Genomic DNA, 17,042 nt, shown 5'->3' on the forward strand with positions numbered 1-17,042 from the left:
GAAATATGGATCTTACGCTTCACATGTGGTCTCTGCATTCTTTTTTTTCAAGCTCGTCCTTTACCTGCTCCATAACCTTCTTGAGGTGTGAAAAGATATCTGGACAATAGTGTGGGCATTTTTCTTTATTCCTCATCATCTTCCTCCTGAGATAGGAGGATGTTTTTTTTCTAACTTTTTCTTTCACTTCAATATCTGTAATTTTTTATTGAGTCCTGCATGACCTTCACATTCAGGACAGTTTTGGCGTTTTAGCAGAAGATTTATCAAGAGAATACATATGTACACTGAAGGGGTTGACTTGAAAGTGTTGATGTAGTCACAATCCTGTTTAATTATTTTATTATTGTATTAATAAATATTGTTTTATAATTCTGACCAACACTCCATTCCACCAGACATTTAAAAGTCCATAAAAGCTCAAACCTTTATTCAAGATACATTTACTTTGAAGTCAACTCCTTTTGAAGTAAATAGTTTGAAAAAATGTGGCCAACTATTAAATGCCTTTTTTGTTTTCTACATAGCACTAAATTGACATTTTTGTGCTAGGGCCTTAATAAAATAATACTTACATACAACTTTGGAACAGGAGTGGAGGCTCATTTTCAAAGACATCCCAAACGCACTACGTAATGAAAGATTTCCAAGTAATTAATGCACCTACAGGTAGAACTTTATTGAAAGGCGCTCGTTATTGGCTGAAGTCACCCCATATGCCTTCTACATTTGTTTGGTTAAACATGTTAACTCCCCAATATTAGAGATAAAAGATAAAAAGTCAAGAGTGTACTGAATACCACATACAATAAGTGTACATCATCGGAAAACAACCTGAAGATGAATTTGATTTCAGCTTAGCAACATTTGTCAAGATGTTTCTAGTCATTGAGACGTTGTGTTTAGTTAGTTGCCTTATCAAATGTTAACTGTTAACAGTGTACAAGCCTTTATTCCACAAGTGGTGTGATAGCTTTGCTTTTTTGTGTCTCCCAGATTGTTACAACATTTTCACAGATATGTGAACATATTGAACATGGTTTAAAAACAAAAATTCTAAAGCGTATTTTAAAAGCCAATTGGTTTCCAACTGGCAGGATACCATTTATGTGTGAAATGAATTGTGTAGCATCGCATGAAATAACAGTAAAGTAATCAAAGATGATTTGCAAGTGGAAATTAGTCAAAAATATAATTTAACCCAAATAATTGTTGTAGTAAAAGCAGCAGGACACCATTTATATGTGAAGAGATGTAAGCACAACTCTGATTTTAACAGAAGTTAATGAATATCTTGTATGTTATAAAACATCTCCAAAGTTCTCAAAAAGCAGATTTATCCAAACGTATTGGTTTAGTCAGAATGGCACCATTAATGTGTGGAGTGATATTGGTAGCTAAACACTGTCCTCAGTTTTCTTGTATCATTGCCGTGTTTTAACTGGGAGGCGGTCCCTGAGCACTGGTCTCATCTCCGGCCGCACATCATGGATGTACAGAATGCAGTGTTAGTGGTCCAGCTTTAAGGACGGCGCTTATCGGCTTGATTTGATAAAACAACTACTCTGTAGGTTGTTGTCTACCTTGCTGTTTGTATTTTTACAACCGTTGTTTATGAAATATTGAACCGTCCATTTCGAAACAGTGTAAGTGTTTCCAGCTTTAACGGCTCAAATTAGTGTTACAGAAAAAGCATGACAAGCAGCATGCAAATTGTGGACAGTACGGAGCTACCGTTAGCTTCTTGCTGGTAGCAGCGAAGTCACATGCTCGCGCGGGTGAGGCGGAAGTGGAAACGCTTGTCTTCCGGGCCCATCCTCCCCACCATCGCTCGATACAGCTACACCGACTGCAGCTGGTAGGATGAAACTCTGCCGTTTCAACTTTTTCACTTTCACCCTAATGTCGTTTACACTTTCTGGGATGTTTGTAATCTTTTCACGCGCATTGTCTGTCACATGAGTCCGCGTGCACACGGCTCTCGGGCTCAACTCTGTCTTTTCTTCCATCTGAAGCGGAATTGTTCTGCAAACATAGGATAACTTTCGTCCTGGTGCACTATTCACTATCTTGCATGCAACGTTAGAATATTGCTACGATACGTCTACTATATGCACTCGTTACTAATGTCAGAGTTCTGCTTCTTTTAAAAAATTCGATTCGAGTATAACTTTGTTAAACTCCACAGGTGCTACTAAGGCCCGTTAAACCGACAAGCCTGAACAATTAGCCCCTCAGGTAAGCAATGGACCATAAAGGAGCCAGTGGGTCACCCACGGGTGCCAAGGGACAAGCAGCACTGAGTGGTCAACGGCCCAGAGCCAAGATCACTCCATTCCACAGATCCTCCATAGCCAGCAGTGATGGAGCTCTCCGCAGCACACGGCCAGCAGCCTCTCCTCATGGAAGCCTGTTTCTGGACACACTTGGTTGGCTGACTGCTTCTCCTGTCAGAGGGAGAGCCGCTGCTGCTGGGAACTCGGAGGAATCCCCTCCCAGTTTAGGCTCTACACCGGCCCCCACAGGAGAAAAGGTCCAGGTAAGTCCTCTGGTGGTACATACAAAGCTACATATGAGCTTTGAGGGTTGGAAAGCATTTACATTTCAAATGTTTCCCAAAATGACGCAGACTATTCTTTGAAATCCATCCACAAGTTTTTCTAAAACCTCAGTAATAAAGTGCTTTAGCATTTAAGACACATTGTAAATGAGATTGAGAACACAAATGAAATGTGTTTATATCAGGTATTTCTGCATGTTTTGATTTATTTGTTAATTACTGCCTAACTTTGTGTTCTACATTTTGTTTTTATCCGCCTTCTTCAGAGTCAGATTCACCTGAGCGCATAGATTTCAGAAATTGACAATGAGATTTAAATCATAGTTCTTACCAGAAACAAACTTTTGGGTTACATTATATTGTATTATACATTTAGTGAAATATTATGTGAATGTATTCAACTTGACTGTTTAGACTTTAGTCAATTTTCGTATTATAAAAGTCTAAAAACATAAACTGAAACTCTCCATTGATGCAAAGATTACTGTAACTGTGCACTGTTCATACCGGTCTTATATTCAAATGTTTAATGTCGTACCTATATGATAATTAAAGCCCTGGTATTGTGTACCTATACCCCACATATGACGTACTGTCTTCTCCTTTCTCTTTTATTAAATATAGAATCATAAAGTTGTCTTATTTTTGCCTTTTTAAAGACTGCTAGCGGGAAGGCAGTGAAGTCGAGCACCAAGCTTTGTCAGAGCCTCAAAGGCAAGGAGATGAGAGCTGTCTCCACCTCCAGCAAACCTCCGTCCGGTGAGTTGATCCTTCGCTTTGCAAACTTTGCAAAACTCCAAACTATCTGAAGAAAGTTTACCTCCAGAGTTGCTAGAAAAACTGCAAGACTTCTTAAGCAGACTAACGCTTGGACGACTATCACGGGGCAGCCACGGTTAGCTGTACTCAAATGTATTTGGGATCATCACGCTGTGTTTAATAGAAACTTTGTCTGCATTAGTCATGTGTTTGGCTACAAACTTGGGCATTGATGTAACATTTTGTCTCCAAGGTGACAGGACCTTTCAGACATGTTCCTGCTGAGGACTTCTGACCACATAACTTGACTCTTTGTTCTTATCCTAGCTGGGAAAAAGAGGAAAAGGAAGATGGGAATGTACAACCTAGTCCCAAAGAAGAAGGCCAAGACCCTTAAACAGCAGGAGAAGGTAGGTCCATGTATTTACTTAGTCATTTATTCCTGTCTATAGCCCACTGGGGTTATGTTGTTGTATATTCCCAGCATTGTACCCAGTAATAATAATAATAATAATAACTTCAACTTATATAGCGCCTTTCATGGTACCCAAGGTCGCTTTACAAATAGGAGGAGAAAAGGGGAGTGGGGGTTAGGGATCAAAGGACTTAGTGCAGAGAAATGTTTTGAGGTGCTTTTTGAACATGGGCAGGGATTGGGCAGAGCGGACGTGGAGTGGTAGACTGTTCCAGAGTGTGGGAGCATTGGCAGAGGAGGCCCTGTCCCCAAAAGTTCGCAATCTGGTGGGGGGAGTGGCCAGCAGGTCTTTGTCAGAGGACCGCAGGGAACGTGACTGAGTGTAAGGGTGGAGGAGATCTGTGAGGTATTGTGGTGAGAGTCCATGGAGAGATTTGTAGGTGAGCTGGAGGATCTTGTAGGTGATGCATGACTTAACTGGCAACCAGTGGAGCTGTTGGAGGATGGGAGTGATATGCTGCCAGGGCTTTGTGTGGGTTAGAACCCTGGCAGCTGAGTTCTGGACGTACTGGAGTCTGCTAAGGGCCTTGGTGGGCAGTCCAGACAGGACACCGTTGCAGTAGTCCAGACGGGAGGTGATGAAGGCATGGATGAGTGTCTCTGTGACTGAATGCGTGAGTGAAGGCCGGAGTCGTGAGATGTTTCTGAGGTGGTAGAAGGCAGACTTGGTGATGTTGTTGATGTGGGACCGGAAGGAGAGAGTGGAGTCCAGGATGACGCCCAGGTTGCGCACCTTCGGAGATAGGGAAATGGAGCAGCCATCCACAACCAGGGCCAGATCACCAACTTTCCTGAGCAGTGGTACAGGGGCCACCACCATGAGCTCTGTCTTATTGCTGTTTAGTTTGAGTAGGTTTGTGGTCATCCATGATTTGAGTTCCTGCAGGCAGTTGACAACTTGTGTGGGTGGGAGCTGGGAGGAGGGGTTTGTGCTGATATACAGTTGGGTATCATCGGTGTAGCAGTGGAAGTTGTAAGTAAGTACGATGTAAGCTATGTGTTTGTAATAAATTGCGTATTGTTCTTTCTATATTCACGCTGTAAATGCAAATGTCCGTTAAGACGAACAAATTGCATTCTGTAAGTCTTAAGTTTAGATGTTTATTTAAAGTTAATGTGGGGATGGAACACTTATACCTACAAATGTCATTCCTTTTCTCCCTCAGAAGGAGGAGCCAGGAACCAGTGTGCAGCAGAACAGAGCTGCAGCTGATGAGAAACCAGTGATGCCAACTGAGACTCTGCAGCCCGTCAGGACTGAACTGATGATGGAGGGGGAATCTGGAGAAGGAGAATACACAGAGCTGGCTCTGGAGTGTCTGGATCTGAAAGCTCAGGAAGAGCTGCTCTCTCCTCCCCTGTCAGGTGACAACACATTTCTCATTTCCCCTTTTTACTTTTGTAGAAATGTTTTGATATGTCATGTAGGGACAATCTAACAAATGGGAAGTCATGTCTTGAATGTGGTGTTGCAAAGGATCAGCTCCTCCAGGATATGCATGTGACACTTTCATTTAGATATCCAAACAATTCACCTGAAAAGGCACGACTATAGATGTCTATTTCTCAGTTCCTAATTCCCCCATCGGTTCCACAGTGACTCCTCTTTGTATGCTATGTAAACACTGTGATAACAAACAAACTTTACATACCTGTAAATTAACACGCACACAAACGTATAGCATACATTAAAAAATGTGTTTGTGTGCAGGTGTGGCAGCGGATGCTAAGGTGACAGAAACAGACCTGGTGGAGGAGCTCCCGCTGTGCTGCTGTCGTATGGAGACTCCTTACAGTGGAGGCAGCCTGTCCACGGTAGAGCAGACCTGCATGGCCATGGAGAGCATGGACGGAATGGTAAAAATCATCTGAATTAAAACACTTTAGTATTGACCTATTTTTACAAATCAGATTTAAAACATCATATCAAATCCCATCCAGTAACCAGTTCTTAAACAGAGACATTTTTAAATGTGGTACAGTGTAAGATATTCCTGGTACATCTGCTCTCCACAGCTGAGCCGCTGCCAGAGGCGAGTGATGAAGCAGGAAATGATGCGACCCTCCAACACGGTCCATCTGCTGGTTCTGTGTGAGGAGCACCGGGCCGGCATGGTGAAGCACCACTGCTGCCCCGGCTGTGGGCTCTTCTGCAGGGCGGTGAGGGGAAGCACGCTCACTCATTCTGATAACTCCTCTTTGCCTCTATATAAACATAAATATATTTCCATCTCCATCCATATCATATTCCATATCTCCTTTTTTAATTTTGAATATAGTATAGCCCTTTTCACAGATGCTCGGGGTCCGAGGCTCAGGGAGGGATCTTAATCAGCACATTATCCCACTTATTACACGGCCAGATACTTAACATACCAACAACTCGACTCCCAATATTAATTGAAATTATTTTATTGTCTCAAAAATGATCATATTTGTTTTAAAATGGGCAGACTTTTGCGATATATGAGGTGCAAGAAAACTGTTTTAGTTACCTTGTTTATATGTGATGTAAAGCTTAAGTCAGAGTCTACATTTACTCGACTTGTCCCCTGTGATGAGTTTTGTGGCCTGGTTCAAAGACTAGGTCAACAGAACATGGCTGGACTATATATGGTCCATGTGCTAGCTTTTTGCCTAATGTTATATAGATAGTCAGTGGTGGATTTGTTTATGATGTGATTTAAAGATAATTAGAAATAGTTATTCATTTTAGCTCTGAATGTAAATTAAAGTGACTGTTAAAACGATCAGGGAAAAGTAATAAACAGTGAGTGATGGAAACATGGTACTTGAGTAATGAATATGTCTTTTGAATGGGTGGCTAAGTTATGTTGTTAAAATAGAAAGCTTAGAAAGTGGAGAAATGTTTGAAACATCGTCAATCCAAACTGGGGGTGGGAAGTTCAAGAAATAAATGAATTAAAATGAACCACACAATACTTCAGCACTTTGATTATTATCCACTTTTCTTTGATTTAAGAGACAACACGAGTTAAACATCTCAATACACTTAGTACAGTTTGCAGAGTCAAAACAAATTAAAGCACTCTACCTCACTTAAATTAACATTTGAATACTATAAACTGTATAGCATAATTATATTTTTTAGATGCAGTGCTTTGTAACCTTGATGCAGTTTTCCTGCTCTGTCCTACAGGGCACCTTCATGGAGTGCAGGCCGTACGGCACCATCTCCCATCGCTTCCACCGCGACTGTGCCTCCATCCTGAAGGATCTCAGGTTCTGCCCCCACTGCGGCGAGGATGCCAGCGGTGTGAAGGAGGTCACCGTATTGAAGGCTGATCCATCTCCCTCTGTACCCAGATCCAAACCCGGGCCGTCACTTCCAGCTTTTCCCACTGTGGCCGCACTGCCGTCAGTACCGACCACACCTGCTGTTCCACGCATACTCAGAGCTAAGAAGAGCAGCGAGCCACAGAGGGGCAGAGATGAGAGCCCGAGCAGGTAACAGGACTCAAGTTGCTTAGAATATCCCATTCCTTCACCAAGATCAATGAACTCGCAAATATTAAGGATCATCTTAGTTGATTACAGCTGGCTGTCTCTCCAGGTTAAAGGGCGAGGCTGTGTGTGCCACAGACAGAATACCCAAAGAGTCCCTGGAGAGCATCCTGACGGCACTGGATGATGACAAGTAATGTTAACCATTACATATTTTGCAGCAGTTTGCCCCTTGATGTCCTTGCTGATACATTTTCATCTTTTTTAGCCTGAAACCAAAGAAGGTGAAGTACCCCACCAGACAGCTGTACATCTCCGCTAAACAAGGAGAGCTCCAGAAGGTCATCCAGCTTCTAGGTAACTGTAACTGGACATAAAGCAGCATCACTTACATAACTCATTTCTATGATTACACTGACAAACCAACCTTTTTAAATTGAAGTTGATGGAAAGGACCCCAACCTTTTGATCGAGGGCCCAAACAGAGTGACCCCTCTTCATGCAGCAGCTGCTGAGGGCCACCAGGAGATCTGCCACATGCTGGTCCAGGTGAGGAGAGGCTCTACCACAGGCTGCACCTCAGGGCCTGTGTTCATAAAGAAAAACACCAGTCTGTCCCCTCTGAGGGCCACTTCTCTAGTTCTACTTTAGATTTAGATTAAAAGCATTTCATCAACTCTCTGAAATCAGCCAACATTAAGGAATTCCAATGCAATAGGTAATTACACTGTTGCAGTGATCAAGCCTGGGGTACAAACGAGCTGATCCAGATTTGCTGTTATATAACACATAATGTCACTGTTATAGCGGTAAACACTGAAAAAAGAACAAGCTATGAGCTTTATCAGAAACAATGCGCAACGTGTTCTGGAAGTAATATGGTCTGTGTTTACATTAGCAAGCAGCGCTAACACTCAGAGCTAACGCTGTACTGGAGAGACTGTGTGTAATATAAAGGCCCTGTCCTTGTGGTAAACCGAGAGAGAAACGTTTGAGCTCCATACTGTTTCAGAGATAATGCTGGATGTGGTTTGAACATAATATGGGGTTTAATCACGGCAACGTTTAGCTGAGTTTCTCCAGGTAGAAAACTCTCTTCAGAGGAGAGATCATGATGCTCCAAAGGGGCGTGGCCAGCAGCAGCTCCAAAGGGGCGTGGCCAGCAGCAGCTCCAAAGGGGCGTGGCCAGCAGCAGCTAGTTCATTTAAAGCTACAGTCACAGAATCAGCACTTCAGGAACAGGGCTGAAATAGAGGGGGATGAGGCATGCTACAATGGGGGATCTGTTTGCTATTTTGAGCAAAACACCTCAGAGACATGTTTTGTATAGATATGGCCCTACAATATATCGAATTGTATTGTCAGATGAATGCAGAACATGCGTACACTTTCTCTCCCATTAATTGAAATTATAGCCATATGTTGATTTTGTCAAAACAAATTATATCCAATAACATCTCTCAGGAGGGAAATGATCTAAATGTGTTTTCAAATCAGATAGTAAAAATTCCATAAATCTTCATGTGTGTGTCTGTGTGCACACAAAGGCTGGAGCCAACCTGGACATGTGTGACGAGGAGCAGAGGACTCCGCTGATGGCCGCCTGTGAGAACAACCATCTGGACACAGTGAAGTACCTGCTGAGAGCTGGAGCCGCTGTCAGCCACAAGGTGGGGTAGCAGCATCATCTCAGGTCTACAGCCTGCTGTGTGCTCATGTCAAACTCTGCTTCTTCATTCGCCATTAAATCCAATCCATATCAATGCTGCCGTTGCTCAGGGCTCTACCACTATGTTGAAAATCACAATCGAGCAAACACATAAACTATGTTAAAAAGTGCTTAAATGGACCAGGGCACATTCCCTGCAAGTTTCTGTGATTGATTAGAGCCACTTTAAATATAACTTAGTGGACTGACTGATTGTCTTATAACCAATACATATGATGAACCTCTGCAGCACAGCAGAGACAGAAAAACATGTCTGTTTTTAATTTCTTGTTTTAAAAAATGTTGAGCTTAACTTAAAACGCAGAAGCCAATGAAATGCAACAGTAGTGGCAGCAGCTCAGTGTTGTTCAATGTAAATCATGTTGTCATCCCAGGATATCATGGGTTTCACCTGTCTGCATCTGGCAGCTAAACTGGGACATCATGATATAATCGATCATCTGCTCTCCAAGGCATCCAAATACATCAACTGTCAGGTAACACATGCACTGCCTCATTGGCTAACGGCTGTTAATGTTGCTAAGTGTAAATCAAAGTCAGGAGTCTCTCTGATTCTTTGCGCAAGTCTTACAGCCTGTTGTGTACAGGATGACGGGGGCTGGACTCCTATCACTTGGGCTATTGAGTACAAACACAAGGAGCTGGTCCTCCTGCTGCTGGCCAGAGGGGCCGACGTTAACATCAGGGACAAGGTCAGTTCCCACGCTCAACGATCACACTTACTCCATACAGCTGCAGCTCTGGCAGCACTCACAGTTGAACTAAACACACAGAAGTTTTGGTCTCTGTATGTCATTTCCGATGATGTTTCTTCCTTATTTCTGCAAATGATCACATCCTATGAATGTGCAACCCCCCCATGAACAGGTATCATTCAAGTTGAAACATGCTATTTTGAATAAATGTGTGCAGTTAAAGGGTATTTGTGATTCTGAAATTGAGCACTCTCTCTTTAATAAGAAGTCTAATGTCTTTCTGGTCTCCGTAAGTCTGTAGGCTACAGCGCTACATTTAGCTGGATGCTAATGCCAGAATGCTAACAAGAGTACAATGAAAATGCTAACAGGCAGGTGGAATGTTTACAATGTTACCATAAGAGCTGCTGAGGCTGATTGGAATCCAAACAAATGTTTTGGACTAACGGGCATTTTGACCCAATGATGACCTGAGATTACATTTATTTTTGACATCACGTGATGGTGGCGCTAAAGGAAAGTCAGGGGATCATCAAAGGGAGCAGGATTTATCCACTGGAAACCATGAATGTATGTACAAAGTTTTGTGTAAATCTATCCCAACTGGATGTATAGACGTCACTGGACCTACCAGTGCTGGAGAGAAAGTCCGGAGATTACTTCAGAGCCTTCCTCTGGGCACTATTGAGTGCTTTTACCAAATTCAACAGCAAACCATCCAGTAGTTGTTGATATGTTTCACTCTGGACTGACAGGAAAACCACATCAACGAGAAAGAATATTCTCTATACAGCGCGCTACAAGTCGTCACATTTTATAATGATGAGTCTACATGGAATTGTAACGCCCTGCCTCTGTCACACACATGTCCGTGTTCAGGAGGAGAACGTGTGTGTGCACTGGGCTGCTCTCTCGGGCTGTGACAACGTGGCCCAGGCTCTGCTGGAGGCCCGCTGCGACCTCAGCGCTGTCAACGTTCACGGGGACTCAGCGCTCCATGTGGCTGCCAGAGAGAACCACCTGGAGTGTGTCATGTGAGTGTGTGTGGGTGCAAAGTTCACTTGTTTTACACAGTTACAACAGATTGTTACAGTATTTCTGATTTAGTATGGATCAATTCTTGAACGACTATTTTTTTCACAATATTAGGTTCAAATCTCTCAACAATTATTTTGGTTTGAATCCTAGTTCACTCTACGTGTTCTGGCACATGGCCATGCTGTGAAGTGATTTAGCTACTGGCAGATGTTGTCCAGCTTTGTAGTCTCATGGGTTGATTGCATTTGTTTAGTTATATTACACCTTACACAACATTCAGACCCAGTCTTCCAACTTTTAACATCCCCCGTCCGCAGGCTGTTCCTGTCTCGTGGCGCGGACGTCAGTCAGAAGAACAGGGAGGGTGGCACGGCTCTGGACTGCTGTGTGTACGGCTCCAAGGTGTGGACGGCCCTCAGCACTAACAAGAAGCTGACGGATGCCCGCAGGGGCAGGGACTGCTGCGGGGAGAGAGTGCTCAGCAGGTACTGAGCAGCACTACGTGTGTGTTGGCCGGGCTGTCTAGGGATTTTGTCAGTATTTCATTTCTAGAATAGAACTGTTAATAATATATATTACTGATGTCAGCTCCCATCTCCAGTCAATGGAAGACTTTCTAAACACGTTTGGAAAAAGGAAAGAACACGGCTGTTTCTGTTGTTCTATTCTGTAATATGATGTTATATAGTGTTGACTTACAAAATAAGTATTCCAGACAGGTAGTAACTTATTGTTTATTATCTAGGGGAAGTAAACTATAGTTCAGAATTAAGACATTCATTTAAAAAATCAAATAAAAATAAACATTTGACACATTTCATAATTGAACTTATTTTTAGACTTGAAACTTTTATAATGCATTATTTACCTCATCGACTAGTCATTTATCATAGAGTTTATGGTTTGCACAGTCTTGACTATTTTTGTATAGTGTCTTGATAAAGATTTATTTTTATTTTTCCCATTCATATTTGAATTGGATAAAAAAAAACAACACATGTTCCTTCTCTCAGGGACATCTCTCGAGGGTATGAGGCAGTTCCTATTGCCTGTGTAAATGGTGTGGACAGCGAGGCGAGCCCTGACAACTTTAAGTACATCCCTGACAGCTGTGTGACCTCCCCCCTGAACATAGACAGAGACATCACTCATCTACAGGTGAGGCTGGGCTCTGTGAGCTCTAATTAGTCGCTAATATGCTGTGTTTTTTAGTGTCAAACAACACAAGTGCAGACCCAAGCCAATAATAAATGTATCTCCTAACAACTATTGTGTGTGTGTATCAAAGCCTGATACATGCTTCCTCATTCTCACATCATAGAGACATGTTCCCCCATTACCATTAACACACACACTAGTCCCACACACACTGTCCTGCTGCAGAAGTACTCATTAGGGCACCACGTGTATATTAATCTGAATGTAGCCCCCAACAAGTGTTTCCGGTGCCCAGCTGATACAGAATTTTTTTAATGATGTATTTGAGATTGCTTTTGACCACGGATATGTCTTCAGTATCATCCACAGCTCTGAGAGACTGTCTGAGAGATTGTTGATTTTGGTCTTTTTAAGGGATTTGTTGACAGTGATAGAAATCTGTGATATGAGCAGTCTTGGTCACATTGAGTTCAGACTGTTGCTGTGGTGTGAGAGTGTTACCAAGTTTCACGTGCAAGATCGCCATATGCCTAGTAGCCTTCGGGATAGAGCCTGTGCTGTCCAAGTGAGGAAAACAGTGACTAAAAAAAAAAAACCTGCTAAATGTTGTTATACCTGCCCGATCATAACACACTGATGTCTGTCATTCAGCACTGCAGCTGCACAGAAGACTGCTCCTCCAGCAGCTGCATGTGTGGCCAGCTCAGTCTGCGCTGCTGGTATGATGGAGTAAGTAGACACGCACACACTCGCACACAAATACAGGTTGAATTGAAGTTAGATTCATTTTAAAACGGCAAGATCTATCTTGTCCGAACAGTGGGGGTGGGTGTGTGGGTGTGTGGTAGCAGCAGTGTGTAACATGTGTCCTGGTGTGTATGTAGGAGGGTCGACTCCCGCTGGACTTCTGTCAGAGAGAGCCCCCCGTGCTGTTTGAGTGTAACCACGCCTGCTCCTGCTGGAGGAGCTGCAGGAACAGAGTGGTGCAGAATGGCCTGAGGTGACCTTCCTCTTCCTCACAGCTCAACATGGGCAGACTACTCTAAAGATTCTTTGGTTGCGTGACCATTATGTTAATGGCTAAAAGCATCAATGTGTCTTAACATCACCATGAAATCAACATGCTTTTAATGAAGTTCAATTTCAAATACACCACCACTCGGAGCACGTTTACAACACAACTCAGCATTTACACACACATTTATGCAGCAGAGGCTACTATACAAGTAATCACCTGATCATCAGGAGCCGTATATATTCACACACAGACGCACTGCCATGGACCGGGGTCCATCCACGACTTTCTGATTGAAAGACGACCATTCTACCTCCTGAACCAGGCCGGCGTTAGAGATCTCAGCCGACAGATGTCTGCTTTCTCCTCTATTTATTTAATTAAACTAAATTGTTCTTGGCTTGTGGTGTTTAAAGCCACACACAATGAACATGTCCACAGCCATGTCTCTCTTCAGAAATCCTGACCCTGTCACTCATGATAATCCAGAGACCTTGTTTAAAGAACTAAATGCTTGAAAATAACCACTGCTTTGATGCTTTCTCTCTCTGCATATACAGTACATGTCCAAGAAATCATCATCATATTCAAAGGATGTTCTCCTTGTGTGGTTGGCAGGTTATTAACAGGAAAAGGCTTATTTCTGAAGTTGTGTTTTTCTCTCAAACAAAAAACATGTCATTTTGTTTGTGCTAATGCTCCTCTGAAGTGTGCTGCTGCTGCTGCTGTCAGCTGCTAGATGATTATCGTGTTGTTGTTTCAGAGTGCGGCTGCAGCTCTTCAGGACTCAGAGGATGGGCTGGGGAGTCAGGGCCATGCAGGATATCCCACAGGGGACCTTCGTTTGCGAGTGAGGACAGACTCTCCTAAGAGAAACCTCTCAATTCAGTGTTTTACTGCATGAAATACCAAAACGCAGCTCTGAACACCCCCCCTGTGTTTCCACAGGTATGTCGGAGAGATCATCACAGATGCAGAGGCTGATAAAAGAGAGAATGACTCTTTCCTCTTCACCCTCGACAATAAGGTGAGGAAATCAGTTTACTGAATGTCAAACAGCTGCAGTTGGTTGGTTTTTTATCAAGAATCACACAAAATTGCTCAGCCCAAGTTTTACAAGGCACTGCATCTAAATAATGCAAAGAAACTATTTAATAGATTTTTTTAGAAAATACAAAACACCTTTTTGAACTTTGTAAGAGTTTAGAAATTATTATTTGGCGGAGTAACACTGAATTACTGTAGTCACAGCCTTCCTGTGGTGGCAGTTGGTCACATGACTGTCGGCTGACTTCATGTCTGAAGCAAAGGTGAGGCAGCTCTGCTTTGTCTGATGCTTTTTTGACCCTCCCTCCAACCCTCACTGATGAGGATTTCAACCCTAGGTTTAAACATTAGGATTGTGGTGTTTTTAACATGTTTTTTCTTTTTTTGCATTACTAAAGGTGTGAAAACACAGCATCTGTTTTATATACGTTTCCTGCAGATACTGTAAATGTAGTGCTGGGGTGCTGTGTGTCCACTGTCTCTCTGCCTCAGCACTCCTCAGGATGTCACACACCATGATGAGCTAGCTGTTAGCACCTGGGTGGACTAGTCTCTTTGAGTCCTTAATAGCCATTTGTTATTGTGAAGTATAATTATATACAGCTCCGGAAAAAATGAAGAGACCACTCCACATTTTTCTTAAATCTTTATCTCTACATGTATGGCAGCCATTCTAGTGTCTGTTGAATTACAACACAGAGAAATGTTGTCAGTAGTTTATGGAATACAATAAAATAAACAAAATTAATTTAACTCAAAGACATACTGTATATAAATAGTAAAACCAGAGAAATTGATAATGCTGAAGTGGTCTCTTAGTTTTTTTCCGGAGCTGTATGTTGGGTTCCTTTTTACTTTATGCTACTTTAAGTACATTTTGATGCTAATGCTTTTCTACTGTTGCTTAAGTAACATTTTGAATGCAGGACTTTTACTTATATCTCTACAGCCTGGTACTTCTACTTTTACTTGAGTAAAAAATCTGAGTACTTCTCCCACCTTTGACTATCAAACAACATTGGGAACAGCAGCAAGAAAATGAGCTCAGTTGCATCTAATTAAAATAACGTATAATCAGCAGTAACGGTTAATGACAGGCTCTCGCTGATGGACAGAAGATCAGCTGTTTCAAAGTGACTCAACTTCCCCGGGCACACGCTAATGAGTCCGCCTGCTGGAGTTTCTGTGGAAGCACCGTGGAAAACAACTGTCATTGCTCTCAGGAAGAGTCCATGGTTTCCTGGAGCTGTTATTCAAATTGAAACCTCTTTGTATTCTACATTCTCAAGAAGAGCTTAACTTTGCAAACAGACAGACAAATCATTAATAACAATGAAGAGCGAAATGAAGAACCAATTTACTGTCTTTGAGGGGCAAATCTTCCAAATGAAATCATAACAATAATTTTCAGTTCTCTTAGGTGCAGAATCTTTAAGGTTTAAGGGTGTGAGGACATTTTAGATTTATTCACTAAACTATTGACAGTACTTCTTCTAAATATTCCCATTGTTTGCTGTCCCTGCTCACGGTGCCGTGCAGGTGGGAGACGTTCACTGTATCGATGCCAGACTCTTTGGAAACATCGGCCGCTTCATCAACCACCTGTGTGAGCCCAACCTGCTGGCTGTCCGCGTGTTCACCATGCACCAGGACCTGCGCTTCCCCAGGATCGCCTTCTTCTCCAGCTGCTCCATCAAAGCTGGAGAGCAGATAGGGTAAGTGGTGGAGCAACAAGCCTTAATTTGCCTCTCCAGCAATCATCATTTATACTCAGGACTCATTTACACTTTTGGAAATGGCCACTTTTGTCCTCACCACTTTAGGATCATTAGTTAAAAATGTTCTGAAAATAGCTGAACAAAGAATTGTACACTTTGAGAATTTGAGTTTATTTTCACTAGAGAATATTCAATTTGGAGGACTATCCACACTTTCTGGGTATATTTCTTTTTACCCAAGTGGTGCAGTTTGGACCAATATAAAGGAAAACCTCCAAAAGCATAATAGGGCCCTTTAACCCTCTGGAGTCTAAGCCCTTTTTTCATATGTTTGGCTCGCCTGGTCTGTTTTGGTAAAAATGCTATTAAAACATGAACCCTCTGCTGCATAATCAAGTAATTTACATGTTTTTATACATAACAAGCTAAGCTATCAGCATATGTAGACTACAGGGATGTCACATGGATGTACACATAGTCACAAGAACAAATACAAAAAATGGCAAAAGGCAAAAATGTTACCACTCAGAAATGTGGTAAGAGTGAGCCTACATTCATGTATGTTTCTCTAAATGCAGCAGTGTGTTTTGTTTTTTTTTCTAACAAAGTGACGCGTCTATAAAGAGCCTCTGATGGACTGCTGTCTCTTCCTCACCAGGTTTGACTATGGCGATCCCTACTGGAGGGTGAAGAGCAAGTACTTCAGCTGCCAGTGTGGTTCTCTCAAGTGCCACCACTCCGCCGGCAGCAGGGATTCTAACTGATGACCACTGACCCCCTCCCTCAGCCTGGAATCATACTGGTGGACCCCTTTAACGTCAGAAACACTGTCTTCTGAACCTCATAGGACTGATGTTTTATTGCTTTTTCACCTAGATTCCCAGTTCAGAAGCAACACATGAAATAAAACTCATGAAATGTTTCATCTCAGAGCACATGTTCCTACTTATTTATAAACCTAATGACACCTTTCTGAAAGAACACTGCAGCTTAGCCAGAAAGAGGTGAGAGGGGATTTAACAACCAGACGGTTTTAACAGTCATGACCTCTTCCTTCAAACTACCTGGTCTTAAACCTGTGAAAGTGAACGTGACGTAATGGTTTGATAGTCTGATCTGTTCTGTGAACTTGTGTTTTGCTAACTGTCTAACTAGCAATTAAACATGTTTTTTAAAGGATCTGTTTAGCTGTTTTATTAATCATAGTTGCCAAGAGAAAGAAGACACACAGCTTCTGTGCCCCAGCCTCAGTGGGGGTGTGATGTCCTTTGAGGAACAGAAAACTGATGACACTAAAAATCATTTAGCCGAAAAATGTATTGAAACCAATGGACTCAAACCAGGAACAACTGACTGACCAAAAGTACACAAACTCTGTCTGCA

The 17,042-nt window shown here is 42.4% G+C and overlaps 1 protein-coding gene across 1 annotated transcript; it reads left to right on the forward strand.

The window, feature by feature from the left end:
• The first annotated feature begins 1,523 nt into the window (after positions 1-1,523).
• On the forward strand, positions 1,524-16,838 carry ehmt1a (euchromatic histone-lysine N-methyltransferase 1a). Its single transcript, XM_063898018.1, has 23 exons — positions 1,524-1,858; positions 2,189-2,539; positions 3,220-3,319; positions 3,647-3,729; positions 4,961-5,159; positions 5,506-5,651; positions 5,811-5,954; positions 6,955-7,262; positions 7,369-7,452; positions 7,528-7,616; positions 7,702-7,808; positions 8,807-8,929; positions 9,363-9,464; positions 9,576-9,680; positions 10,563-10,717; positions 11,039-11,206; positions 11,735-11,879; positions 12,531-12,608; positions 12,764-12,879; positions 13,658-13,744; positions 13,843-13,921; positions 15,481-15,656; positions 16,318-16,838. Exons 2-23 carry the CDS (start codon positions 2,246-2,248, stop codon positions 16,421-16,423), a joined length of 2,994 nt encoding a protein of 997 aa, XP_063754088.1. The 5' UTR covers positions 1,524-1,858; positions 2,189-2,245; the 3' UTR covers positions 16,424-16,838.
• The last annotated feature ends 204 nt before the right edge of the window (positions 16,839-17,042 follow it).

The sequence above is a fragment of the Eleginops maclovinus genome, chromosome 12, assembly GCF_036324505.1.
Source record: "Eleginops maclovinus isolate JMC-PN-2008 ecotype Puerto Natales chromosome 12, JC_Emac_rtc_rv5, whole genome shotgun sequence".
In the NCBI taxonomy this organism is placed as follows: domain Eukaryota; kingdom Metazoa; phylum Chordata; class Actinopteri; order Perciformes; family Eleginopidae; genus Eleginops; species Eleginops maclovinus.